Below are 27,740 nucleotides of genomic sequence, written 5' to 3'. Positions count from 1 at the left end.
AGGCTCGAGTGGGTCTTGAGACTGGGGACAGTGCTTCCAGAGAAAGCTGGGTCTGCACGCAAACCCTGGAGAGGCCGCCTCCCCTCCCCTTATACGCTCCTCAAATAATTGGAATCTCCCTCTCATCCATCCAAGACCCCTCCCTTCCCTCTCCCCACAATAACTAGAATAGGAGAGGAAGGAGAAGAAACTGCCTTTGCCCCCCGTGGGCACTCCCCCTTCCGGGTCCTGCCTTTCCACCATTTACCTTTCCCACACCAGCCCATTCACTTCATAACTCTGCCTATTGTGTCCCAAGAGCTGTGCTTGGAACTTCTGGTCAGGGTGGCGGGTAGGTAAACATGGTATCGCCTCCTCCCACAACCACATCAAAATGACAACTAAACTACAAAACAACCATCATTCAGAACCACCTGATATTGAGCTGAATGGAAGTCCTACAACTACAGAATTAAAGCAGCCACATCGAGACTGATAGGAGGGGTGAAGGCGGATGGGCTGGTCCCTCACCCACATGTGGCGGATAAAATCAGGAGGACACCTTGGCCGGAAAGGTCTTCCCTGAGGAGTGAGGGGTCCCTGTCCCACACCAGGTGCCCTGCTCAGGGTTCCAGTCCCAGGAAGAGAATCCCCATCACTTCTGGCTGTAAAACCAGCAGGAACTGAGGCTGAGGGAGGCTGAGGCTGCTGAGCCCAAGACAGCTTCTCTTAAAGGGCCTGTGCATGGACTTACTCAGACCCGCTCCCTCTGAGCTCCAGTGTGGGGAGGCAGCTTGAAAGGCACCAGAGACATACTGAGTTGTTTGGCATTGGGGTAAGGGCTGGAGAGGCAGCTTTCTCCTGGACAGATGTGCTGTCAGAGGCCTTTGTTCCTTTGGTGAGCCCTTCCCCCATGAGGCTGGCAGACAGCCGCCATATCGGGGACTCCAGCAACCTGGCTCACTGTTTGCCCTGCCCTGGTGATTCCCTGAGGCCCTGCCTCACCCAACTTTTAGGCCCACCAAGCTGTTACCAGTTGCTTTACCAGAGGAATGGCCTGTCTTGGATCCTGCTTCAGATTTTCCTAAATTCTCTCAAACAAGCAGCATCTGGTCTCAGCGAGTCCCATACCTCTTGTTAAGTGGCCCCAGGCCAGGCACACGAAGCAGCCAGCCTTGGTTCACAACTTGGCTTTTCCTGGGCACCTCCAAGCCCAGCACAAGAAGCAGCCATCTGCAGTCTGCTTTGTAGCTTATGCCTGGTGGCCCTGGGTAGAACACAGGCAGTGGCTGACCTTGCCCCAGAGCCAGCACACCCAGTGGACAGCTTCAGCACACTGTGAAGCACCACCACCCACCACCTCCACAGGTGACACACTCAAGGAGTGAACTCAAGGGGTACCAGAGCCCTGCTGAGTAAGTCTTAAGAGTGTGGTGGGCCCTGCACAGCTGATCCTCCAAGGTAGTCAGTGGTCAGTGGGCACAGCCAGTCCTTGCGGCTGATAAGCCTGAGTAAACCCTCTCATTGACGTGCCAACAGCAATTAAGACTCAATTACAACAGAAAAGTGTAAAGTTCACATGAGGGGTGCACCTTGAGGGCCCAGCTGGGAGACCAGGAAGGCTGTGCCACTGGACCCTACAGGACACCTTCTACAATAGACCACCCACCCTAGGAAGCCCAGGAGACATAGCAACTCTGCCTAATACATAGAAACAAACAGGGAGGCAGCCAAAATGAGGAGACAAAGAAACAGGTCCCAAATGAAAGAACAGAACAAAACTCCAGGAAAAGAACTAAATGAAATGGAGACAAGCAACCTAACAGATGCTGAGTTCAAAACACTGCTCATAAGGATGCTCAATGAACTTAGTGAGAACTTCAATGTACTTAGTAAGGGCCTCAGGAGCATTAAAAAGGACCAGTCAGAAATGAAGGAGGCACTAACTGAAATAAAGAATAATTTACACAGATTCAATAGTAGAGTAGGTAAAGCCAAGAAGCAAACCATCGATTTGGAATATAAAGAAGCAAAAAAACACCCAATCAGAACAGAAAGAAAATTAAAAAAAAGAATCCAGCCCTGGCTAGTTTGGCTCAGCAGTTGGAACGTTGGCCTGTGGACCAGAGAGTCCCGGGTTCGGTTCCCGAAAGGGGCACGTACCAAAAAAAAAAAAGTGTGTGTATACACACACACACACACACACACACACACACACATATATATTATATATATGAACAAACAAAATGGCAATGGCAATAAATACATATCTATCGACAATTGAATCTACAAACAAAATGAACAAGCAGAACAGAAACATTCTCATAGATACAGAGAACATTTTGTTGGTTGCCAGATGGGAGGGGGTTGGGGGAATGGGTGAAAAAGGTGAAGGAATTAAGAAGTACAAATTGGGCCCTGGCCGGTTTGGCTCAGCGGTTGGAGCGTCGGCCTGCGGTCCAGAGAGACCCAGGTTCGGTTCCCGCTAAGGGCACGTACCTTGGTTGCAGTTTGTCCCCGGCCCTGCTTGGTTGTGCGGGTGGCAACCACTCGATGTGTCCCTTTCACGTCGATGTTTCTCTCTCTCTCTTCCTCTCTCTCCCTCCCACTTTATCTGAACAAAAAGTAGAAAAATGTGGGGGAAAAAAAGAAGTACAAATTGGTTGTTAGACTGACAAACCTCAAATAGAAAGGGGTGGGGGTGGGAAGAAATAAACCAAAAAATTTATATGCATAACCAATGGACACAGACAACATTGTGGGGAAAGGGAGAGGGTAGGAGGGAGTCAATAGGAGAAAAAGGAGAAACATCTGTAATACATTCAACAATAAAGGTAAGTTAAAAAAAGAAAAGAAAAAGAAAAAGAGCCCTGGCCGGTTTGGCTCAGCGGTTAGAACGTCGGCCTGTGGACCAAAGAGTCCCAGGTTCAGTTCCCGCTAAGGGCACGTACCTCGGTTGCAGTTCGTCCCTGGTCCCTGTTGGGGTCGTGTGGGTGGCAACCAGTCAATGTGTCTCTCTCATGTTGATGTTTCTCTCTCTCTCCTCCTCCCTCTCTCCCTCCTGCTCTATCTGAAGATAAGTGTAAAAATGTCATCTGATGAAGGAAAAAAAAAGAGCTGTGCTTGCCTCTGGGGGCAACACAATAAGTAAGACAGCCCAGCTCTCAAGGACTTTACTGTCTAGTGGGAACAAAGACACTGGAGCAGCTTGTAATAATCTCCTGTGTTAAAATTAGATGTCGTGGCCCCTGGAGGGAGGACAGGGGTAATTCAGGGAAGGGGGCCTAGGGAGAGCTGACCCACAGGGCATGGAAGGTTCCAGAACTTGCTATTGGAATTCAAGTCTGGACACAGAGAAATAATGTCCTTCTGACTGAATTCCTTTCAATCTTCTGGAGGAATGGGCAAGCTCATTCCAGAACAAGGAGGACAGGTAGGGTGAAGAGACCAGTCCCAAGGGTTTTGGCCCAGGACACTTGGGTTCTGCTGGTCACCACTGCCCACCCAGACTTCTAGGACTAGCCTTCTTCTAAACCTCTGACAGTCCTGGGCTGCATCCCACGCTGTCCCCATGGACACCAGGGCATGGATACCGCTGCCTCAGCCAGGCTGTTGGGAAATGATGCAATGTCATGCTGGCTGAATTAATAGGGACAGAGAGAAACTTGGCACTTCAGCCTCTTTCAAAGGTTTCATTTCAAATCCAAATGGCCTGCAAACCCATGAAAGGTCACTCAAGTGATTAGTTATAACATCTACAGCTGATGAAGACAAAGGGCGTGGGGCATTCACGAGGATGAAAACTGGAGGCTGGAAACTGCTTCCACTGTTTGTGGATGTGATCTGACAATATGAAGGAAAATACCTACCCCTGACCCAGCAGTCCACAGTGGGAAATATCTCCCATAGAAATAAGAACCGGAAAGCAGGAATATGTAAGAATGTTTCTTGTAGCTTCATTTGTTGTGTTGAACCGGAAACAACCCAAATGTCCATCAAAAGTGAAAAGACTGGATAGACTTACACATGCATATGTGGACTGGTATGCAGTCACTAGCAAGGAGTTTTACCTATTCATATGGAGGAATATTTATGAGTTGCAGAGCATTATAAACAGTGTTATCCTACCTTTCTGAGAGCAAAAAATAAAACCCTCAAATCTATGGCTATCTGCTTGTATGCTCCTCAGAAATATACACGCTGGGGTACACAGAGACATCTGGTGGCTACTTCCCGTGGGAGAAATAGGGTGCATTTGTTAACTTGTGTTCTTTGAATATTTGGACTGTTTGCCTGTAATAACAAAAATGTGCTATATCTGTAAGTTAAACTTCATACACATCAAAAGCTTCAGCTTAGCCAGTGTGGCTCAGAGGTTGAGCGTTGACCCATGCACCAAGAGGTCGCTGCTTTGATTCCCGGTCAGGGCACATGCCCAGGTTGTGGGCCCGATCCCCAATGGGGGGCATGCAGGAGGCAGCCAATAGGTGTTCTGTCTCATCCATGTTTCTATCTCTTTCTCCTTCTCCCTTCCTCTCTCTCTAAAGCCAATAAAGAAAAAAATTAATAAAAAAAGAAAAAGTTTCTTGGTGATGGCTGTACAACAATGTGAATGCACTTGATGCCACTGGGTGGTACACTTAAAAATGGATAAAATGCTACACTTTGTTTTATGTATGTTACTATAATTAAAAACAACAGAAACAGAAGAAACTCCTGAGGCATCCTCAAATCATCCTATGACTGAACATGGAAGTTGAGGGTCCATCAGAGGCTGAGAAATCAGACATGAAAGCGATTTTTAGAAACAATATTTAATTGTGAGGATGGGTCTGAACATAAAAGCACATAATCACACAGTGACCAAGGAAGAACAATTTAGGGCCTGAGCCACAACCTGGGCGCGGGCAAAGCCCCTGTCTCCGAGAGCGGAGGACACGTCCAGTCGGACTAGATTTAGTCCGGTGAGACTGTAGGAAAAGGGAAAGTCCCGCCTCCCATGTAGCCACCCCACCGGGAGCCTCTCCGCGGAGCTCGGGGCCGCAGGCCCGCACCGGTCCGATGACGCGCCCCGCCGCCGCCCCGCCACGCGCCCCCGCCGCCCCGCCGCCCCGCCGCCGCCCCGCCGCCCCGCCGCCGCCCCGCCGCCGCCCCGCCGCCCCGCCGCCCCGCCGCCGCCCCGCCGCCGCCCCGTCGCCGCCCCGCCGCCCCGCCACGCGCCCCCGCCGCCCCGCCGCCCCGCCGCCGCCCCGCCGCCCCGCCGCCGCCCCGCCGCCGGCCGCGCCCTCTACCGGAGGCGCGGCCAGTGAATGCGGGAGGCCGACTGCGCGGGGCCCGCCCCGCCTTCCAGGTCTGCTGACCGCCCCGCAGCGAGAGGCTTGCCCCCGGGGAACAGGCCCCGCCCCGGGCTGTAGGACCCTCCGCTTCCACCCCTCCCGAGCCCTGGCGACCCTCCGGGCGCCCGGCCTGGGCCAGCCCAGGCGGCGGAGGTCGTCGAGGCTGAAAGAAGAGCAGACCGGGCCGCGCGGGGCTCGGGTGTCCTCTGACACGGGTTGCCTCTCACAGCAGGTCCCCCAGCCTCTCCCCGACCTACCCTGCAGCATGCAGGAGAGGGTCAGCAGCACACCTCACCGCAAACTGCTGTTTGCAGCCCCCGCTTACTGACCACTACGTCCTGCCTGGTGCCAGCGACTCAATGATTAAGATCCGGGCTTAAGCCCTGGCCGTTTGGCTCCGCGGTTAGAGCGTCGGCCTGCGGTCCAGGGAACCCGGTTCGGTTCCCGCTAAGGGCACGTACCTCCGTTGCAGTTTGTCCCCGGCCCTGGTTGGGTCGTGCGGGAGGCATCACTGGATGTGTCCCTTTCACGTCGATGTTTCTCTCTCTCCCTCCCACTCTAAAAAAAAAAAAAAAAGATCGGATCCTAACGGGTGTCAGCCTGGTGAGAAACTATTGAGCTGGTTGGTGCAGTGAAACGTCAGCTGCTACCCGCGGAAGGGCAGCTCTGGGGCTCGCAGAGCAGGGCTGAGGCTGCTTGAGGAGGCCCTCCCAGCCCCGGACGCCGGAGTGCGCTGCGGGAGCAGGTGTGAAGCCTGACTGGCTGGGAAGGCACAGGCTGAATCAGGACGCACGGATTGTTGGGGCGCTGTCTCTGCCATTGCTCTCTGGGTATTTGCTAACAAACTCGAAACTCAGCCATAACCCTCCCCAGTAGGTCTTATTTCCCGGTTACAGATGAGAGACAGGCTTACAGGTTATGTGACTTCCCTAAGCTCACACTGCTGGTATGTTGGTGAGTGAGGATGTCACTTTTTTTAGTCTTTCTGATTCCAAATCCTAGGCAGGTCCCCATTTCCCAGAGAGCCAGGCTAAGAAGTTGTGTTTTTGAAGGCAGTGGGGAGGGCCTCAGTGAAGGATCTTAAGCAGGGCAATAAAACGCCCACTCGTATGTTGGGGAAGATCACTAGGGTGGCTGTGTGGAAGCGAAACCCTGGAGCTGAGGGGCCAGGGGAGAGAGGCCCAGAGGTGATGGGCTTCTCAAGCAATACTTGCACGTGAGCAGAGGGTGGACTGAGGAAGTCACTCAGAAAACCCTCTGGTCCCTGCTCGGGCCCTGCAGCTAGTTGGGGAGTTGGAGAAGAGTCAGCTCCCAAGTGGGAGAGTGAGGAGAGAGGAAGAGAAGTCTGGAGTCACAGGCTGCTGAGACCGCATCAGATAAAGGCTGAAGACTTGGTGGATTTAGCAGTTAAGAAGTGGCTGGTGACCTCAGCCAGATCATTCAGGCCGAGGTGGAGGCAAAAGCAAGATTTGATGAAACACATACTTATTTAGTGAAAAAAAAGTTACATAGCAGTATAATTCTCTCTCTCTCTGTCTCTCTGTCTCTCTCTCTCTCTCTGTCTCTTTCTCTCTGTTAATCCTCACCGGAGGATATTTTTCCATTGACTTTTAGATAGAGTGGAAGGGAGGCAGGGCGACAGAGAGAAACATCGATGTGAGAGAGACATATCAATTGGTTGCCTCCCCCACAACCCCAGCTGGGGCTGGGGATGGAACCTGCAACCCAGGTACATGCCCTTGACCAGGAATTGAACCTGCAATCCTTTGGTCTGAGGGCCAACACTTTAATCACTGGGCAAATTGGCCAGTGCGCGCTCGCTTGCTCGCTTGCTCGCTCTCTCTCTCTCTCTCTTTCTTTCTTTTTTTTTTTTATCTTCACCCGAGGACATTTTCCCATTTTTTTGTTCAGGCAGAGTGGGAAGAGAGAGACAGAGAGAGAGAGAGAAACATCGATGTGAAAGGAACACATCGAGCGGCTGCGCCCTTAGCGGGAACCGAACCAGGGTCTCTCAGGACCGCAGGTCGACGCTCTAACCGCTGAGCCAAACCGGCCAGGGCTCTTCTTTCTTTTTTAAATACGTTTTAAATACGTTTTTACTGCTGTTTTTAGAGACAAAGGAAGGGAGAGATAGAAACATCAATCAGCTGCCTCCTGCATGCCCCCTGCCAGGGATTAAGCTCACAATCTGGGCATGTGCCCTGACTGTCTGTGGGCCGACACTCTAACCGCTGAGCCAAACTGACCAGGGTAGGGCTCATTTTTAAAAAATATGTTTTTATTGCCCAGCTGGTATGACTCAGTGGACTGAATGTCACCCCATGGACTGAGAGGTCCCCGTTCAATTCCCAGTCAAGGCACATGCCTGAGTTTCAGGCTGGATCCCCAGTGGCGGTTGTGCAGGGGGCAGCCCATTGATGTTTCTCAAACATTGATTGGCTGCCTCCTGCATGCCCCCTACTGGGATATGAGCCCACAACCTGGGCATGTGCCCTGACCAGAGTTGAATAGGCAGTTTCTTGGTGTATGGGTCGATGCTCAACCACTGAGCCATGCTGGCTAGACACAATCTCATTTTTGTTTTTTTTTAAAAAAAGCAACTGCCCTGGCCAGTTTGGTTCAGTGGTTGGAGCATTGGCCTGCGGACCAGAGAGTCCCGGGTTCGGTTCCCGCTAGGGGCACGTACCAAAAAAATAAATAAATAAAATAAAGGAAGACACTTCTGGAAAAGGAGTCGATGATAACAGCAGCTATGTTTGAGTAAAAACGTTTCAAAATACCCATGAGGTGCTGGGGGAGAATTACTGCTAGTCCTGTAAGATCAGCATTATTTTCTCATTTTATAGTATATCTCATAAGAATTATCAGTGAGGTACTCAATAAAAATAGATTCTTGGGCCCCACCCAAACCTCCTGAGCCAGGCTCTGGAGAGGAAAGAACTGGGAAACAAACAGCCCAGGTGATTCTTAGGCTCCGGCAAGCAGGGGAGGAGGCGCTGTGCCCTCCTCCCTCTCTCAGGAGCTGGCTTTTGGGGAGGGCTCCCTGCTGGGGAGGGGGAGTAACCAAAGGATCCAAGGGAGGCCCAGATATTAACTTTGAACAAGAAAAGGGGCCCTGGCTGGTTTGGCTCAGCGGTTAAAGCATCAGCCCGTGGACCAAAGAGTCGTGGGTTCGATTCCGGTCAAGGGCATGTACCTCGGTTGCAGTTTGTCCCTGGCCCTGACTAGGGTTGTGCGGGAGGCAACCAGTCGATGTGTTTCTCTCACATTGATGTTTCTCTCTCTTTTTCTCTCTCTCTCTCTCCTACTCTATCTGAAGATAAATAGAAAAATATCCTCGGGTGAGGATTAGAAGAAAGAAGAAGAAGAAAAGGGTGGCCTGTGAGGAGTGCAGTGTGCCCTGGATCAGCCCACTATTCTCTGAGCGAGTCAGAAGTCCTCTCTGAAATAGAGGGTGCAGCAGCGTGGTGGGTGGTTTGAGGCTGGGGAAGGGTTTAAAGTGGCTGGTGTGTGGAGCAGAAAGGGAAACAAGTCTTGCCTTGAGAGGGACATGCTGCAGCAGGGGAGCAGGTGTCCAAGCAGTCCTGTTCCGAGAGGGAGTGGTGGAGGCAGGGAGCGGAGATGCGAGGCTGGAGAAGTCAGCCTTTGAGCAGTCTTGTTTAGCCTGCTAAGGAGCTTGGAAGTCATCCTGAGGACAAAAGGGAATCCTTGAAGGAACAGCAGGTGCATGCGAGCAGCTGTGTGTTTCCAGGTAGGTCCCTGTGAGCTGATGAGGACAGATTGTCAGTGGTTAAGACGGGATAGAGGGGCCCTGGCCGGTTTGGTTCAGCGGTTAGAGTGTCGGCCTGCGGTCCAGAGAGACCCGGGTTCGGTTCCCGCTAAGGGCACGTACCTTGGTTGCAGTTTGTCCCCGGCCCTGGTTGGGTTGTGCGGGAGGCAACCACTCGATGTGTCCCTTTCACGTCGATGTTTCTCTCTCCCTCTTCCTCTCTCTTCCTCCCACTCTATCTGAACAAAAAAATGGAAAAAAATGTCCTCAGGTGAGGATAAAAAAAACAAACAAAAAAAGACTGGATAGAGGGGGACCAGCTGGAAAGACGTCGTGATCCAAGCAAGTCATGCCATGGTAACAGAGAGGGATGCCCAGACTTGAGAAACAGGAGGGGAAACATGGCAGGCCTTGGCAGTTGTCTGACCCTGAGAGGTGTGGAGGGAGGCGGCGTTGAGGACAAGCACCCACGTGAACCACAGTGGCGGGCTGTTTGGGAATAGCCAGTTCTGTTGTAAAAAAAGGTGGGATGGGTAGAACTCCTATGCGTTCCACGTGGATGAGTGAGTGGGAGTCTGTGTGACGTGTTAGATGTTGGTAAGTAAGAACATATTTTTGTGAACTGAGGTGGACAGGGAGGGAGGAAACCAGTAGGTACTAAATACAGGAGACATCTGAGGCACTCCGTACCCAGAAGGCCTTGGTTTGACGGACAGATGCCCACTGCATAGCCCAGAATTCAGGCTGTGTGATCCTGCACTCAATTTGCACCTGGTCCTAAGTGTGTTAGCTTCCCCTGTCGCTTTCCTTTTGCTCCTCACTGTGCATTTTATTTTATTTTTTAAACAAAGGTTTTATTATAAAGTAGTTTTTTGGGGTTTTTTGTGTATGCCCCTAGCGGGAACCAAACCCGGGACTCTCTGGTCTGCAGGCCGACGCTCCAACCGCTGAGCCAAACCGGCCAGGGCTCACTGTGCATTTTACATTTTCTGAATAAACCGTGTGATTTGAGCATCTTAATTTGGTCTGGGAGCCTTTTTGTTATGTGTCCTACCAGGAGGCTGCCTACGGTGGCAGAGGTGGTTCCTGCACCACAGCCCAGCTCTGACGTGAGCGAGCGTGTGGACTGGGTGGTGATACAACTCACCACGATTGTAGGATGAGGGCCAGGTTGTTCCATGGCGGGGCCGAGGAAATATGCTTGGTTTGGATGCGCTGGTATGAAGTGCAGGGATGTGGAGCCTGGGAGTCATTACTGTTTAAAACACTGAGCCTGGATGAGATCCTGCAGGGAAACAAGTGTTCCCCTTCCCATCCGCTCCCCATGCCCCTTGCCCACTCTTGTGGTGCCCTAAAGCCTCACTGGCACACAGGAGCCTTGTGGGCCCACCTGCGAGTGTTGATGTCTGTTGGTGATAACCCTTTCCCACCATTTCTTTTGTCCTCAGCAGCCCATTCTCTGTGCTGTGACTTCATTGCTCTTGCCCAGCCCAGCCCTGGGCAGCCCCTGGTGAATTCTCTGGTGACTCCAGTGACCATTCTTTGTTAATGCTGCTGCAAGGAGGGCAGAGCACCGGGCATCATGGTCCCCAGTCCCGTTCAGGGACCCCAGGGCTTGGAAGAAGCTGTCCTCAGACTGAAGGTCAGCGCCTGGCACCTTGTCATCACCCCAGGGCCACAGTGATGGGGACTAGGGCAGGGGCTCAGAACAGTCCTTAAGACATGGACCTGTGCACTTGTTATTGTTCAATGAGTATTCATTAAGCTCAGTGCCGGGCCCTGAGCTGGGCACTCAAGATATGGCACGGTCCACAGAGATTTTTATTGTTATTATTATTATTATTATTATTATTATTTTATCTTCACTCGAGGACATTTTTCCATTTTTTGTTCAGAGTGGGAGGGAGGGAGAGAGAGAGAGAAACATCAACGTGAAAGGGACACATTGAGTGTCTGCCACCCGCACAACCAACCAGGGCCGGGGACAAACTGCAACCGAGGTACATGCCCTTAGCAGGAACCGAACCTGGGTCTCTCTGGACCACAGGCCGACTCTCTAACCGCTGAGCCAAACCGGCCAGGGCTGTTCACAGAGATTTTGATGTCACCTCCTCGTGCCTGGCAGCTTCACCCTGACTCCAGACCCTGTTATGTGCCCAGTGGTGCCAGAGGGCTGGGAGTTGGCCCCTGGGAAGGGTAGAACAGAACCACGTGACTCCCACCCTTCCCCCAGGCAAGGAACAGGACTAGATCTGGAGGCCCTGTTGTCTCTGGGCTCTGAAACCTACTTTTCGGATGAAAAAAAAAAAAATCCAACCTTTTCAAATTCAGGGTCTGGGAAGTGACTGGTCGCCTTCTGACACAGCACTTCCTCACCCACCAGTAGTTATAGGGCTCCTGGGAACCTGGTCGGGGTCCCAAGCAGAGTACTTCTAACCTACGTTTTCTTTTCTTCTTTTTAAAAATTTGTTTACATTTTCACCTAGCAAACATCTGTGGGTCTAGTACACACTGTTCATTGTGCTGTCACAACAACAAACATTACAAGAGCAGCTACTAGTTTTAATTCTTTTTTTTTATTTTGGCATTGCACATCGACTCACTCATTTTATTGGATGACTTTGCCCACAGAACACTTTCTTACCTTTAGGAGGCGTCTCAAATAGATGCCTAGAAGGCCTGAGACAGAATTAGGCTACAAATTCAAATCTCCTTCAACGCCCTTCACATGTTGCTCATCAATGGCCGAGCAGAACTTCCCCTCACATCTTAACTGCCCTGGGACGATCGGTCTTTTATTACTGACAGAATGAAATCTAATGGGATCCAGAAGGACCAGCCCACTGGTGAGGGAAAGTGTGAGAAAGCCTGGGATGGACAGGCCTGCCCACCCTGACTGGCAAAGTCAGGGCCGTGGGGTGCCGCTGAATGCGGGGGGCGGCTGCCAGGTCACCCTTGGTCAGCGACTAGCTCTGGACATGCTGCAACATCTCCAGGCCTTGGGCCTGCCGGTCGGAGTCCCCGCGCTCCAAGTTCCAGACCATGAGGCACAGCCACTGCCTGGCCTCAGTGACGCGTGTCTGGCCTGTGGCTGTGCACCTCCACGCGGTGAAGGTCTGCGTCCCGCATCCCGGTGGCCGAAGATGCGCCCCTCCTGCTCCTCCTCCATGTAAATTACCAATGGCAGACAGGAGTTTTTAGCATGGTCCACCAGGGTTCCTCCCCGTGAGCCCTTGTGTCCATGCCGAGCTGCTCCTTCCTGATTCAGAATAAGGCAAGTTCAGTTCTGAATTCTTATGGGCAGGTTTTGCATTAACAATGGCATGCATTATCTCATTTTGATCTTGGCTTGTGAGGTAAGGACTGTTACCTCCCATCCCCAGATGAGGAAAGTGAGGCTCAGAGAGGTTGTTACATTTGCTATGGGCAATACAGCCAGGTGGCCTTTCTATCTAGGATTTAAACATGGTGCTGTGCTGGGCACAGGGCGTGGGTCCCTGCCTTCAGGAGGGTTCAGTGTGGTGGGTGAGCAATGCACGCTGGGGACTCAGCAGGGTGCCACTGGGCGGGGGAGAGGGTGGGGCGCACAGGACTGGGGATGAGCCTGACGGAGAGGCATTTTGTGGAGATGAGTAAGGGTGTGTGAGCTGGAGAAGGGAATTCCAGGCACTGGGGGAAGTGGTGGGAGTGGGGCCGAGCAGGCCACTGTTTGCTGTCCTGAACTCAGCAGTTCTGGCTTTAGCACTTCGTGTCTCACACTCCAGAGCAGGGGCCTGTGAGTTGCTGGGGAACCGGAGCAGCCAGGGGAACTGCAGATGAGAAGGGAGGATCAGTCCTCTTGAGGACAGGAGTGGGGAAGGAGGAAGGGCTGAGGGCACGGTGGAACAGATGGGCCAGCAGGCCACTCAGCCAGCCCACGAACTCCATCACATTTCCTGTGTCCCCTGTGAGCACAGCTCTGTCGCTGACCAGCCCAGTCATCGTGCTGCCTTCTGTCACACACTTGGTCATTCCTTTCTGCACTTGGTGTTCAGGTCTGACCCAGGGCTCTCAGGGCTGACCAACAGTCACTGTGCAATGCAGGGACTGGCGCCTGGGGCAGCGCTGTGTGTGGGGATCATGCAGTTTGCAAGACCAGAGGCGGGATCTCCCTTGGTCCAGGAAGTCTTCAGTTCTCCTCTCTGCCCCGGTAGCCCCTCAGTGCATGTACTCTACAAAGCCCCTGGAGGGGAACCATCCCAACACATGGGGCCTTGACTTCTGTCCTCCATAGCCCAGCTCACCTAGTTCAGGGAATGGGCCACCCCTGAACCCTAGTCCCGGGGGGGATCTCAGCCACCTGACCCCAGAAGGGCAGGGCTGCTTAGAGCCGCAGTCCACTGAGATGCCCTTGGACGTGTGCAGAGGACCTCCTTTCCGCGCAGCCGCGGGCTGATGCTGGGTCGCTGGGTCTCTGCAGGACCTCAGATGAGCAGCCAGAGCGGCCCAGGGAAAGGTGGGGGTGGGGGAGCCGGCTGTTCTGTCAGAGCCTCCCCCCTGTACGCACTCCCTGCCTGGACCCACCGGGGGTTCCTGCAGGTATGCTCAGGACAGCAGCTATGCTCAGGATTGTAGAGCTGGAAGCGACCTGAGGGATCACCCGGTGTCCCTCTCTTTGGGAGGTTGAGGCCTCCAAGCGGAGGTGGAGAGAATATGAAAGAGGGGGTGCAGGTTAGCATTCCAGTTCCTCTCTAGCCTTTGGCCTGGGTGGTCTCCTTCCCAACACACAATCCTCTGTTTTCCATGAGAAGTTTTACCTCCTGAAGTGTTTCTTATAAGCTCCCAAGCACTGAAAACCAAATACACACTGGCCTCCTAAGCTCCTCAGACATATCTTAACCAAACTTGAGGGGAACCTGCCAGATTTCCCAGGAGGGTTGCTTGGAGGTGGGGGGTACAGGGAGGCCTGTGCTAGAATTGCACTGAGTCCCTCCTCTCCTACCATCCAAGCCCAGCTTCTCTTCACAGGTGTACAGAGAGATCTATATTCCCAGATCAAGTAAGTGCTGAGGGCAGGCAGGACAGTGCATGGGAGTGGCAGCGGTTGTGTGGGGGCTAGAAGGAAATTTAGGGTTCATTTAGTCCAATTCCTCTTTGCGAGGTGAGGAAACTGAGGTGCCGAAGGGGGGATACACCAGCTAAGGGTCAGAGGCAGGAGCCCTGCTCAACAGACCCTGGATTTGTCCCGATCCTTCTCCCCTTCTCCTGGCTTCCCCACCCACACTCTCACTCCTCTCTCCCCACAGATGACAGCCGGAAAGCTGACTCTATTATTTGAGATAAAAGTGTCTGGATTTTGGAAAAGATGTAGTTTGCAGACCTCATGGGACAAACCAGAGGGCCAGCTGTTGAGAAGAGGGGGGCTGATTTACAGGGAGCACTGGGATATGTGTACATTGAAATAAAGGGAGATAATCACCCAAAGTGGGCAAAACTTTGTCAACCAAAATTAATTTTAGACTGCAATAGTAAGGACCAAAGTCACTCATTTGAGGAGAAGAGCTGCAGCTCTGAGAAGCAGATTGGGATAGCAACCCTGTTGTGTTCCACCAAGACACAGGTGGTCACCTTTCACACACAGTTTACCACCCAGGGATCCCATTCGGTCAGTTTCACATAAATGAGGTTTCCAAATTGGATAGTTCTGATTGGTTGGTATAAATGCAAATGAGGCTATAATTCATGCAGTTCTGATTGGACGGTCAGGTTCTGGTGTGTTGGTGGAGCGTTGCCCAGGGTTCCCCTGCAGGGCTTCACTAGGCTGTAAACAAGGGGCATAGTGGCAGTTCCGTCCGAGGTTCTCCCTGGTACACAGAGCACGGGAGGAGCCCATCAGCAGATGGCCACTAGGCTCTTATTAGTCATAAAACCTGGGCCCTCAGTCAACCATGGGGAGTCCATGTCGGAGGACAAATTCCTTCTTGGGGTTCTCATCAAATGAATGCTCTTGGAGTCCACGGCCTGAACTCTGCTCTCCTCGGGCCTCCATTTTCCTTTCATCTGTCTTCAGCTTAACAGAACCCAGACGGCAGAATAAGTGATTTGCTACCCTGGTCTAGAGCAAGTCTCTGATGGTCCCCTTTCAGCTGGTTTTCCCAACCAAAGAGCACCCCATGCACCCCATGCCCCAGGGAGGGTGGTGGCTGACAGCAGGCCATGCAGCCTGGCACACCCAGGAGTGTGACCTCGGCGGCCCTCCTGGTCGCTCTGCAACCACACGTGTACTCGCATTTGTCTGTGTGAAGGGCCCTGACCCTACACGACAGCTAAGTGTAGGCGGAGAGTCTGTGAGCTCAGTCCTATAGGGCTTCAGGGATCTGAGGTTTCTTTTTTTTTTTTTTAACATTTTTATTTTTATTTATTTATTTATTTATTTATTTATTTATTTATTTATTTTTATCCTCACCCTAGGACATTTTTCCACTTTTTGTTCAGGTAGAGTGGGAGGGGGAGAGAGGAACAGAGAGAGAGAGAGAAACATCGATGTGAAAGGAACACATCGAGTGGCTGCCACCCGCACAACCGACCAGGGCCGGGGACAAACTGCAACCGAGGTACATGCCCTTAGCGGGAACCGAACCCGGGTCTCTCGGGACCGCCAAACAGGCCAGGGCGATCTGAGGTTTCTTTTACTAACTCTAAGAGCAGGAGAGTCTGGAGAGCCAGGTCTGATGACTCAACCCACTTCCAGTCTTTTCCAGGCCAGTGCACTGGCAGGCGCCCCGGCAGGGAGCCCCCGGCAGAAGCGAAGCCGCCTCCCCTGCAGGCCTCACAGGAGGGTGGAGAGCAGGAGCCTCAGCTCCATCAGCGCGAAGCCTCAGGGGAGGGCTGGCTACGACTCCAGACAAACCCAACTTGCCATCGAGGTTCTGGGTCAGACTCCAGGCAAGCACAGATGCCTGGCGACAAGCCCCCCCCTCCCCCCGCCCTCGCCCCGGGACCCAGGGACCTGCCTCTGCTCTGGCTCGCTCTCTGGAATGGCCTCTTGCCCAGGCCACAAACATACCAAACAAGAGGGTGGTGTTGGGGGTAACTGGGGAAGGTGTTTGGGGAGCTGCTGGGAAGATGGGGGGCAGCAGGATCTCTCTGGACTGGGAAGAGGGCTTTCTGGGAGCCTAGAGGGTGGTGAGCTGAGGAGCCAGGGCGTAGAGGGTTGGTGAGTCCTAGGCCTTCCCCTCCCCCCTCAGGAAGGCCATCTCCTCGGCAGACAGATACATGCATGACAAAGGTGCCGGGAGGCTCTGTCTTGGGGGTTGGGGAGCTGGCTGGGGAGGGGCCCCTTGTGCTTCTAAGCAGTTTCTCCACCTCCACCAGACTCCTAAATCTATCCTTTTGGGCAGTTAGTGGCTTAGAAGAGCTACAGCTTCAACCCCATTCCCTGTAGCTCTTCCAACAGGCCTTTGAAAAGTGCCGAAATGCATGAATACAGTTAGTTGTCCAAAAAGTACATACAAATGAACACAGCAACAGGGGCCGTGTTGCTTTCAGAGGGAAAAACAGGCTCCTAAACATCATGGATAACATCGAGACGAAGACAGTGGGCCAGTCTCAGGAGGGCCCCACCAGGCCACTGAGCCCAGCCAGCTTCACGCAGGGTGCGAGAGGTCAGCAGAAGTCAGTGTCCCAGGCTCAGGATTCTGGCCTTGCAAGCTGTAGGGAGCACCCCCTAATTCAGCCTGGGGCCTCCATTTAGGGCAAGTTTTGGGACACAATCTTCACTGTCTCAGACGGGCACTCTGAGGGCGGTGCTCTAGCAAACAGAATCACGCTCTAGGCCGGCAGGGTGAACCTCAGGATACGTAGGAAAACAGACCCCGAGGGCGTGCTTGGGGCAGGCTTCCCGCACCCCTCCCCCAAATCGCTCTCCACCTTCTCTGCATCTGTCGGCCAAGCCCCCCCAAACAAAGTGCATCCCAGGGCCTGGAGGGCTGGGGGGTGGGGGCTTGACGCCTGAGTCCTCTAGAGGAAGGGGCAGGATACCTGGGTCCCAGCGGGGGACCCTGTCTGAGGCTCAGTCTTTGAGGGGATTTGGGGTGGGTTCCTGGAGCTCTTTTAGCCACTCTGAGGGGTATTCTGTGTGAGGGGACTGAGGCTAGGGGTTGGGGGGCAGGAAGCTGTCCCCAGGGGAGCCATCCAGGCCCATTCAAGGGTTGAGCACTTGTTTAGGGTTAGAGCTGCCCCCTCTGGGGACCTGGATTGTCCAGCCAAGGCCATTGTCCTGCCCCCTTCCCCCAGTCCCTCCCAAGCCTCTTTGAACCTGAAGTCAGATATTTCTCTCCCCCCTCCCTCCTTGGCTTTCCCCACCCAGGGCCTAGGGCTGGGGCGGTGGGGGAGGGAGAACAGCCAGCTAGGTACTAGATATTTGGGTCCTACAGTGGGGGTCCTGTGAGGGGTGTCTAATCCCTCTGACTGGACAAAGGTAGGGGAACTCGGGCACAGTCAGTGCCCGAGGGGACGTGGGGGTCAGCCCTGGAGTCTGACGGGTGAGGGGCCGTGGAGCCGAAGCCTCAGGGTATGAAAGGGAGGCCTTGTCCGGCAGTCTGCCCTGGAGATGGAGTGGAATTTAGCAGGCTGGGCAGATGGGCACCGGGCATCTGAACTTTTGGGGTAACGGGATCTGGCCAGTACCTGGGTGAATGCCTGGATCCATGGATTAGGGGCATGGGAGGGCACCAGGGTGGATGATGAATTGAGGGGTGGCCCTAGCAGTACTCAGGGTACACACAGTAAGTGTCTGAGGAGCTGGGCCCAGTACAGAGACAGTGCCAGGGTCTTTGGAGAGGGGTCAAGCACCTGGGTCCTTGAAGAACCTGGAGAAGATGTGAGGGATCCCAGACAGCTTTGAGGTGTGCAGAGCCCGGGCCAGGCCAGCCTCCAGGCAGAGTTGGAGGACGTCGGAATAGGGGACCTGCACCAAGGGCCTCGGGTGCCAGGCCGGGAGAATCGCCTAACTGGGGTTCCCCGGCATTCCTCTTCCACAGACACCAACCACTGCTACCAGCAGGCAAACCACCTTCGCCTCAGTTTCTCCCATCTCCACCGCCCTCTCCTCCCCCCACCCAGGGGGCGGGGCCAGAGGTCAAGGCTAGTGGGTGGGATTGGGGAGGGGGAGAGGGGTTGAGTAGTGCCTTGGAGAGCCTTCCTTTCACCAGGCCCCCAGCTTGGGGCACCGTCCTTCCCATGGCGGGACACCTGGCTTCTGACTTTGCCTTCTCGCCCCCACCAGGTGGTGGAGGCGATGGGCCAGGAGGGCCGGAGCCGGGCTGGGTTGACCCTCGGACCTGGCTGGGCTTCCAGGGCCCTCCCGGCGGGTCTGGACTCGGGCCCGGGCTTGGACCCGGGGCCGAGGTGTGGGGGATTCCCCCGTGCCCCCCACCGTATGAGTTCTGCGGGGGGATGGCCTACTGTGGACCTCAGGCTGGTGTGGGGCTGGCGCCTCAGGGTGGCCTGGAGACCCCCCAGGCCGAGGGCGAGGTGGGAGCCGGGGTGGAGAGCAACTCCGAGGGGGCCTCCCCCGAGCCCTGCCCCGCCCCGCCCGGGGCCGTGAAGCTGGACAAGGAGAAGCTGGAGCCAAGCCCGGAGGAGGAGGCGAGTGAGGTGCAGTGGGGCTGGGGAGGTGGCCGGACGGGCAGGGGCGGCCCAGGAGGGGAAGCGGTGGCCTGCAGCTGCCTAGGCCGGGCCCGGGAGGGGGCCGCAGGGGCGCGCCGGGCGCCGAGGGGTGTGCGGCAGCCGCAAGCCGTCCGGAGGGCAGGCCGGGTGGGAACGAGGCCAGAGTTCCCGCGCAGTCGAGGGGAGGCTGGGGTGGCCTCGGGGAGTCGGAAGCTGTCCCAGGCTGCCCTTGCTTCGCGCCCGGCCTTCCTTGTCAGGTGTGTGCCTTCCACTTCCGAGGCTTGGCCAGGCTCGGCTCGCTCAACCACTGCAGTCCAGCAGCAGCCGGCTTGGGGTTTGAGCCCCTGCTCCCACCATGCGCCCTTCTGGATACTTTGATCCTTATCAGACCCAAGATCTTGGCCTCCGGGGTGAGCCGGCCTGAGGGGAAAACCAGTGCTTATCCTGGGTTATTGTTCCTGAAATTCGAGGGTGTGACCGGTTTCTGATACCTGTCTGGGCTGTGCTGGCGGTGCAGTGGGTTGACCTCCGTCAAGTTCAGGCCTTGCCCTCCTTGGCTTCTGCCCGGGCGGGGCGCCGCGGGGTGCCGAGCGCGCACCCGCACCCTCTCCAGAGCTGGGGTGCCGATTACCTCCAGGGGTGCACAGGGAGAAAGTGGAAGCACTGCTCTCCAGGCCATTCCCCAAGGGCAGGGTTTGCCGAGGGACTTCAGACTTCCGCATCCCGCCCTGCCGGGAACTAGCGAGGACGTAGGTTCTAGGCGCCGAAGAGACAAGTGTAAGCAATTAGAGATCAAGTACTAAGCCTTTATTTAGGCCTGCAGAGGAGGTGTGAGTGGTCTCAGCCAACCTAGTAGCCCTAGTGTCTTTGCAGGAGGGGACTGCTGAGCCTTGAATAATAATGGCTGCCAATTGTGGTCCATTTCCTAAGTGCCTGGCCGAGTGCTGGGTTTCTACATCATTCTCATTAACACGCAAAAATCTCCTAGGGAGGTATTATTAGCTTACTTCAACCATCTTAACTGCCAAATGATAAAGCTAGGACTTGAACTGGGGTTTACCCCCAAAATAAGAGTTGGAAAAGCCCTGATGGGGACAGCTAAAGACGTTTATGGGTTTGAAACATTGGCTAAGCAGACTTGGGAATGGAAGTTAGCCTATGTGAACTTGATGTCATTGATTTTCCTTGAAATACTTCCCTCAAGACTTCCAGGACTGCATAAAGGCCTAATTCTTCTGGGCTCCTGGCCCCCTGGCCTTCACTGGAGTACCCCAGAGCTTAGCCCACCCACCTCTGTTCTGTCTACCTTCCTTCCTCTCCTCCACCCTCAAGGTTCAAGGACCTGACTGCCGCGTTTTCTGTCTGCTGGCACAGGCTCCCTCATTCAGGCATTGCCCAGTAGCTCAAGGCCCAAACCAGGCATCCTCATTCCTCAATGTCCTTACCTCCACTCCTTTGGAAATAGCACTGTCTTTACCTTGGAAACACTTTCTTACTACCACCCTGGTCCCAGCCACCAACATCTGTGCCCCAATAACTGCAGTTGCCTCCTTAGTTATCCCCTTCCTTCCTCCTTAGTCTCATGTCACCACGTCAACTAGAGTGAACACCTGAAAATGTGAGTCAGGTCATTTTAACTCACTGCAATGTCTGCAGGGTCTGCCCTGCTTGCCCCTCTGATCGCTTAGCTCCTCCTCCTCTCCTTTCCCGAGCCAACTCACCCAGCTCCGTCTGCTGCCTTGTTGCTACTGGCCTGTGCCTGCCACCTGGGAATGTTTCCACTAGGCTCTTCCCTTTGCTCAAATTCACCACCTCCATCTTATTTAAATTGTCCTCTTCCCCGTAATGTCCTACCCTGCTGCACTCTGTAATCCTCTACTCTTTACTTTTTCCATGGTGCTTCCAATATACTGGATAGTCATTGTCTCCATGTTACAACGGAAGCTCCATGAGGCCAGGGCGTCTGTGTACTTTGTGTAGCCACTGGCTTATACAAGGTGTAGAATACATCTGTTGAGTTAATCATGAAGATGCTTCTGTATTGCCAAAAAAACATATATATATATGATAAACATAAGGGATAATCGCCCTGGCTGGTGTGGCTCAGTTAGTTGGGAGTTCAAGTTACCAGTCAGGGCACATACCCAGGTTGCAGGTTCAATCCCCGGTCGGTCAAGGTGGGTGCAGGGGGCAACCAATTGATGTCTATCTCCCTCCCTCTCTCTAAAATCAATTAAGAAAAGGGGGACAATCAGCTTTTTAAGTAGTTGGGCGCCAACTATATAAAAAGCACTTTGTTCATCTCTATGACACCTGTAACTCTTCATAGTGTTTGTGTATGTGCATGCTGTGTCATAGTCTGCGACCCCGCGAGCATGCTGGGGGATTGAGTGTACTGAGGTGAGAACCAGACATGGTGCTCTCGGTTTCTCTGGGGCCCGGTACTCCAGGCACAAAGCTTTTGTGGGTATTAGATGAGCTGATCAGCAGGAGCTCCCTTCGTAACCTGTTCTTTCCATCGTGCACGCTGCTCTGTGGCTGCATGTGCGTTGCCTTCTGGGGTGAATGATGTTTGCAGATAGGTTGTTTCAGGTGTTTGGTGGGCAGCCTGGACTCAGATACCCACACAGAGCACTCCTTGGGGCCCAGATGGGCAGGGGGTCGACAGTTGGTGTGTTTGTGTTCTCACACGTCCTCTGCCTTCGTAAATGCTGTTGCAGGACATGAGAGCTCTGCAGAAAGACCTCGAGCAATTCGCCAAGCTCCTGAAGCAGAAGAGGATCACCCTGGGATATACCCAGGCCGATGTGGGGCTCACCCTGGGCGTTCTCTTTGGTGAGTCCCCCTTAGCATGTTCTGACCCATAGAACACAGGGACCACACATCCCTGGAAGGAACAGCCTTGAACTTGGGCCTTTCTATCAAAGGAGTGAGGGTCAGGCTCTACCCTCCCCATGAGGAGGGGGAAGATACTTGGGCCTTAAACTTACTCTTGGAAGATGTAAGATCCTGGTATGGGACCTTGTAAGGGCCGCTGGGTCTTGGGGTCACGAGGGCCCTGCCTCATCTTGCTTCTCTTTCGACCCACCTCCCCAGGGAAGGTGTTTAGCCAAACGACCATCTGCCGCTTTGAGGCTCTGCAGCTCAGTTTGAAGAACATGTGTAAGCTGCGGCCCCTGCTGCAGAAGTGGGTGGAGGAAGCTGACAACAATGAGAACCTGCAGGAGGTGAGGGTGGGTGGGGTGCACAGGGACCTGCTGTGCCTCGGTCCTGTGTCCATTGCTTCCATCCCTGGCTGGCAACTCTGCTTCTTGAGGGCAGTAGCCCTCCACGGGTGAAGGGGGGATTCCTCAGTGCTGCTGGGATAAGGTGCAGCTGCTGGTCTAAACCTGCTCTTGCAGGGTCCTCCTTTCTCATACCGCCCAGCTCTGGGGACACATGCCGTCAATGCCTCTTTGCAATTTGCTCTTGAGTCACTGACTTTGTGGTGCTGTTGCTCAGCAGGCTTGAAGCTTGCCCTCCCATCTCTTCCTTGTCACCTCCCCACCTGCCCAGATATGCAAAACAGAGACCCTCGTGCAAGCCCGAAAGAGAAAGCGAACGAGTATTGAGAACCGAGTGAGGGGCAACCTGGAGAACATGTTTCTGCAGTGCCCGAAGCCCACCCTGCAGCAGATCAGCCACATCGCCCAGCAGCTCGGGCTGGAGAAGGACGTGAGTGTCTGTCCCCAAGTGCTCCGTGTCCTCCTCCCTTGTCCCCACACCCTGGCCCTAGCCTACCCTCCAACTGCTTTAGATCTGTGGGTTTTGGGCCAAATGATGACTACTAGAGTTGATGAGCGAGTCACTCTCCTTGTGTCCCCCACTCCCAGGTGGTCCGAGTGTGGTTCTGCAACCGTCGCCAGAAGGGCAAAAGATCAAGCAGTGACTATTCTCAACGAGAGGATTTTGAGGCTTCTGGGGCCCCTTTCTCAGGGGGACCAGTATCCTTTCCTCTGCCACCAGGGCCCCACTTTGGTAGCCCAGGCTATGCAGGCCCTCACTTCACTACACTGTACTCCTCAGTCCCCTTCTCTGAGGGTGAAGCCTTTCCCTCTGTGTCTGTCACCACTCTGGGCTCTCCCATGCATTCAAACTGAGCTGCCTGCCTTCCCAGGACAGGGGAGAGCGAGGGAAAGAACCCTGAGAATTGTCCCAGGGCTTTGGGATTAGTCCTTCCTTCACTGCAGCATTGGGAGCACAATGGTGTGGGGGCAGGGAGTTTGGGGAACTGGTGGGAGGGAAGGCGAAGTTCAGTGATGCTCTTGATGTTAATCCCCACATCACTTATCACTTTGATCTGAAATAAAGTAGCCTGGGACACAGTAGGTAGATACTTTTGTCTTTGATTTCTACTCCTCGTTACTGAAAGGGTGTGGGGATACCTGATGGAGTATAGAACAGCTGTCAGAGCCAAACCCTGAAGCCAAAGTGCTGAACCTGCTCCAGAGTCACACTGGCAGGGAGAGCTGGGCCTGGAGCCAGGTTCATTTGTGGGGCCCTTGGAGGCATGAGCCTAGGGTCCCAGGGAATTTGAGTTGAACATAATTTTGCCCACAGATGTGGTTACTGCCCATTCCCTACCGGGAGCTGGCTTTTTGCTTTCCCCATTCTACTTTGGAAGTTTTCAGTGATGTTATACTATGAAATCAAGTCTTTAGAGAACTTATTTCTTCTGCATAGACCCGCAGCTTGTGCTTTCTTGACGCCAGGGTCTGTTTGGTTTCCCTTTAAGGTTTTTACCTGCCCTGTCCATGAGTGACTCAGCAGACCTCTCACGCTTTAGTCCTGGCTCTACTGCTGCCCCACCGGGGTCCTTGCTCTGGAACTCTTTCCCCTGTGGATAAACCGGGTTGGTAAGCCAAGATAGCAGTAGAAAAAGGGGATGGACATAGGTATCAAGATAAGGTTTTCCTGGAAACACTGCTTTGACAGGGTATTGGCCTGGTGTGAGGCTCAGAGCAGAAAATCAATATACCACAGGTGAGCTGGGCTGACACAGGACCAGGCCAGCACCTGGTCTCGCTGGTTCACCGGGTTTTCTCTTCCCTGAGAGCACAGGCACACCTTCTTTTATCGCACCTCACAGATGTATTTTTTCAAGTCAAGGCAAGACCCTCCACCAGTAAAATGATTTTGGCTCACTTGATTGTGGTGGTCTGGAACAGAACCCACAATATCTCTGAGGTAGGCCTGTGCTGGGGAAACTTGTAAAAGTTCTACCATCTACATGGAACTGACCAAACCCCAGCTACCTAATTCTAAGGGCAGTGGATGTTTCCTTTTAAACTAGAACCCTTCATTACCTGGGCTTCTTTTCTGCTCATCTCCCCTCCCCTAAGAATTCACATTTTCCGAACCTTTCCAAGTCCATTCTCCTAAGAATTGGAAAGCAAGGAGTATCAGGCCCACAAAGAAAGAACTACCTAGCAGTACATGAATATTCTCATTCTTTATTTGAAAATGGAAACAAATCTCTGAAAAGCCAGGCCACAATAATGGTCAGTGGTAGGATTAGAGTTTGGGAGCTGTGTCCTAGGTTTTCCCAGATGTCTTACATGGTGCCATCCAAGTTGAGAACTTGGCTCGTTTGGGTCTGGGTCTCACATCTTCCAGTCATGGATGGTCTCTGCAGTTGATAAGCACTCTGATCAGACATTCTAGTGTCCATGACAGTAGGATCTATGACTTGTAACAGGGAATTTCCAGCTCACTAGCAACTTCCTGAAGGCAGTATTATCCATGGCAGGAAACCATCTCTTCTGTCACCTTGGCCATGAGGGCCTGTTTCAGACCTTGAATTCATAGCAGTGGACCCTGCCCTGTAGTCATTCCCTCCTGAGGAGGCAAGGGAAGAAGAGGCATTTCTTAGGATCCACTAGTGTTCCACGGTGTCCACCTGTGGCCAACAGGAGCCAGCTCTATCCTCTGGCCCCTCGGTGGTGGCCTTCGGTCTGGACGCCCACGACACCCTGGGCACCGGAAGTCAGCCTCCCTGGCAGCCTGGATGCTGCAGCCAACACAGGCCACATGGAACCAGAGGTCACATCCATCACATTGAACCCAAGCCACTGTCTCTTCTTGGGGTAGGCAGCAACAAGGGGCTGCACAGGGCTCCCTGCCCCCAACCACATGGGGAGTCACATGGGTGCTCACTGGGTGCTTCGGAGGGTGCTCAAGTAGATTTCTGAAGAAAGTGACAAAAACCAGGGTCACTGAAAACCTGTAGGAGAAGCTTAGACCTTTCCCCTGGAGGATAATAGTGAACCCAATTAGACTCACTAGACTAAAGGTGAACCTGATTAGTAGAACTGAACTGTCCACTGCCCAGCCCCAGCCCCAGCCCCAGCAGGGGCCACCTCCCAACCGGAGGCTCTAAAAAGGAATCAAAAGGCAGTGAAATACTGAGACAGTGATCTCTCCACTTACCCACCGGGTGTCAGTGGGGTCTTCTCTACACAGAGTTTCTTCCTGGACTCTCTAAGGACTGGGGGGCTCTCAGGAGCCTCTCTTTCGTCATCTAATTCTGCCAACACTCGGTGAGCTGATTTCCTCCGATTTCTTGGGGTTGGGGCAGAAGGGGTGGTCCCCCTTTCCCCATGGTGAGTATGAGGAGGCAGGCTCTGTGGCCTACCCCCACTCCTGGAGAAGGTGAGGGGCTGGGACTGGAGCTTGCTGAGGCTGCCAATGGAATTGAGGATCAGTGTGGCTTTTGGTGCAGGGGACAGGTTGCTGAGGGGACGCTGTGGAGCCCCCTGGGGAGGCAGCATGGGCCGGAAACCAGTCCCAGTTCCCTCTTCTACCCTAGATCTTGGGATGGTAATGGCAGCAAAATCTTGAGGTTTGACTCGGACTTGCTGAAACATGAAGTAGAACTCCGAGGGACTGGTTCCTGGGGGCCCTTCAGGGCCAAAGGTCAGAAGGTCACCATCGCTCAACTCCAGCCTGTGACCCCTTGGGAGTCGGACATTGTTGACCAAAGTCCCTGTTGATGGTGGGGCACCAGACAGACACAGGGAATGACAAAAGCAATGACCAGTTAGTAGTGGAACAATCTGGCCCTACCTGATTTTCTGGGGAATATGAGAAAGAACATGACACTTGTCACCAAATTCTCTTATTCTGAGTCCCTCAGCAGGTGATATCAGATACTAAGCTCTTTCTGAGCTGGGAACAAGTTTATTTCTTATGCCCTCTCACAGAACATACGGAGGGAACAGACCCCTTCCTCACTGGACTGAGGTCCAGTTCTCAGACATGCTCAACTTTATTCAGCTTCAACTCAGCATAGCTCAGACTCGGTTCCGATCCTGACTCCACTTACCAGCTCTGACTCTGGACAAGTTAACCTCTTTGTGCCTCACTTTTCTTGTCTGTAAAGTGGGGATGTTAATGCTCACCTACATTCAATGCATTTAAAACAGTGCCTGGCTCAACAGGAAACACTAAATGAATACTGGCTATTAATCCCATACACTCCCCAAACAGACCTTACAAAGTCTTCCATTTTACCTAAGAGGAAACTTAAGAGCCAGAGAAGTGAAGTGACAGGCCTGAGGCTGGCTGTGACCAATTCCACATCAGGGAGTAAGACACATGCTCATATCATTAAAACAATTCATATCCTAACTGCCCCAAGACAGGAACAAGGTACCTCAGCAAAGTCTGGAAACAGTCAAGTTTGAACTTGGGGCACCCCCAATGGCCACAGAACATTGATATTTCTCTGATGCTGCCCTAGGCTCTGGCACCACCTCCCAGCCCCTGCATGCTTCTGGTGGAAGGACAGGTCCAGACGTCCCTGTCCAGCCAACCTGATAGGGAGGGTTCCCGTGGAGTCCCTTGTTCTAGCCCCAAACTGCTCACTGCTCACCTTGGCTGCTGTGGTCCTCCAGGCTGACCCTCCAGTCATCACCCTGGCGTTCAGCGTGCAGTTCCGCATGGACTCCAGAGATGAGGCCAGGCTCCTGTTGGGGCCGCAGGGCCACATCACACAGGTCAGCCCTGCAGCCCAAACGATAAGTGCAGCCTGTCCCGCTTGGGGGGTGGAAAGTGTAGAGGTCACCGCCCCTGCCGCCCCCTATGCGCAGCAGTTGGAAGCAGGGCAGCATGGGCAATGCCCGCTCCACACCACCTCTTCTACTTCAGGAATCCATCATTTCTCCCACTCCTGAGCCACGCACGGTGGCCTAGGTTCACTTTCCTTCCGGTGCAAGCTTGAGCTATGCTTTGTGCAATTTCAACTGGGCAGTCCCTCAGCAGTGCAAATCCAGAGTTCAAGGGTCCTAGGCAAGCGATGCAAAACTGGCTTGATGTCAAGTAGCTTCAAAGCTGAAAAATTCGGGAAGGTCCCAGGGCTGTGCAGAAACGAATACGTCCTGTGGCACCTTGGGTGAATTGGGTCCTCAGGCCGCAAAATATTCCGGGAGCCTTCAATCTGTGCGAGGCAACATACCATTAGGCAGCTTTTGAGAAACTGCAAACTAGTAGTAGTGTGTAGGGTGGAGGGCTCCTAACTTGTCACCTCAATAACACTGGGAGAAAATAAGCTTTCTCCTGTCCTATGTTTATCCAAATAGAGTAGCCAGCCCTCCTGCTCGCCCCGCGCCTCACTCTTCTGGCCAACCCCTCACAACTAGTTAGCTTGAATTCCAGTGGGAAGTGACTGCACTGTCACCTCCAAAAAGGCAAACGACTCTACATTCTACAAAAAACGATCTAATCCCCAGCTGCCCGGCTTCCCCAGTTGGGACAGAAACAGCTTCCCGAGACCATGCAAAGCAAAACCGGCCTCCTCCCCGCCCGCCCCAGCCCAGCGTCGGATCTACCGCACGGTGCACTGTCAGAATGGTCTCTCCAGGCAGCGCGGTGTCCGGCACCCTCGGGCTCCGGCCCTGGCCGTCCCTCCGCAGCTGTTTGACAGCGAGAAAGCCGGGCGAGGAGGGGCGCGGCCACCGCGCGCGGGCAGC

The 27,740-nt window shown here is 53.8% G+C and overlaps 2 protein-coding genes across 7 annotated transcripts; one reads left to right on the top strand and one right to left on the bottom strand.

Annotated features, from left to right (window-relative positions):
• Positions 1–18,303: 18,303 nt before the first annotated feature.
• Positions 18,304–23,108, top strand: POU5F1 (POU class 5 homeobox 1). 2 transcript variants are annotated; one of them, XM_036249195.1, is made up of 6 exons: positions 18,309–18,715; positions 19,522–19,528; positions 21,461–21,567; positions 21,829–21,959; positions 22,288–22,446; positions 22,605–23,108. In XM_036249195.1, the coding sequence occupies exons 1-6, from the start codon at positions 18,520–18,522 to the stop codon at positions 22,869–22,871; spliced, it is 867 nt and encodes a 288-aa protein (XP_036105088.1). In that variant the 5' UTR covers positions 18,309–18,519; the 3' UTR covers positions 22,872–23,108. The 2 variants fall into 2 exon arrangements, with proteins under 2 accessions (XP_036105087.1, XP_036105088.1); XM_036249194.1 differs by lacking the exon at positions 19,522–19,528 and having other exon boundaries at positions 18,304–18,720; positions 21,453–21,567.
• Positions 23,109–24,260: 1,152 nt separating this feature from the next.
• TCF19 (transcription factor 19) lies at positions 24,261–27,711 on the bottom strand. Of its 5 annotated transcripts, none has more exons than XM_036249189.1 (4): positions 27,600–27,711; positions 26,645–27,208; positions 25,201–25,756; positions 24,261–24,958 (listed from the first exon to the last, which is right to left on the bottom strand). In XM_036249189.1, exons 2-4 carry the CDS (start codon positions 26,880–26,882, stop codon positions 24,640–24,642), a joined length of 1,113 nt encoding a protein of 370 aa, XP_036105082.1. In that variant the 5' UTR covers positions 26,883–27,208; positions 27,600–27,711; the 3' UTR covers positions 24,261–24,639. The 5 variants fall into 5 exon arrangements, with proteins under 5 accessions (XP_036105082.1, XP_036105085.1, XP_036105083.1 ...); XM_036249192.1 differs by having other exon boundaries at positions 24,261–24,609; XM_036249190.1 differs by having other exon boundaries at positions 27,605–27,686.
• Positions 27,712–27,740: the final 29 nt, after the last annotated feature.

The sequence above is a fragment of the Molossus molossus genome, unplaced genomic scaffold (assembly GCF_014108415.1).
Source record: "Molossus molossus isolate mMolMol1 unplaced genomic scaffold, mMolMol1.p scaffold_m16_p_8, whole genome shotgun sequence".
NCBI lineage: Eukaryota > Metazoa > Chordata > Mammalia > Chiroptera > Molossidae > Molossus > Molossus molossus.
The sequence above is the reverse complement of the archived record's forward strand: the minus strand, read 5'-3'. Positions and strand labels throughout refer to the sequence as shown.

What these genes read in the sequence shown, in the direction of transcription:
- POU5F1 (XM_036249194.1), top strand. Translation starts at nt 18,304, where the DNA reads ATGGCGGGACACCTGGCTTCTGACTTTGCCTTCTCGCCCCCACCAGGT. An exon ending in CACCCTGGGCGTTCTCTTTG is followed by an intron (nt 21,568 to 21,828) that starts GTGAGTCCCCCT and finishes CCACCTCCCCAG; the next exon opens with GGAAGGTGTTTAGCCAAACG. An exon ending in AGCTCGGGCTGGAGAAGGAC is followed by an intron (nt 22,447 to 22,604) that starts GTGAGTGTCTGT and finishes CCCCACTCCCAG; the next exon opens with GTGGTCCGAGTGTGGTTCTG.
- TCF19 (XM_036249189.1), bottom strand. Translation starts at nt 26,882, where the DNA reads ATGCTGCCCTGCTTCCAACTGCTGCGCATAGGGGGCGGCAGGGGCGGT. An exon ending in GGAGGACCACAGCAGCCAAG is followed by an intron (nt 25,757 to 26,644) that starts GTGAGCAGTGAG and finishes CACCATCAACAG; the next exon opens with GGACTTTGGTCAACAATGTC. An exon ending in ACCCCACTGACACCCGGTGG is followed by an intron (nt 24,959 to 25,200) that starts GTAAGTGGAGAG and finishes CACTTTCTTCAG; the next exon opens with AAATCTACTTGAGCACCCTC.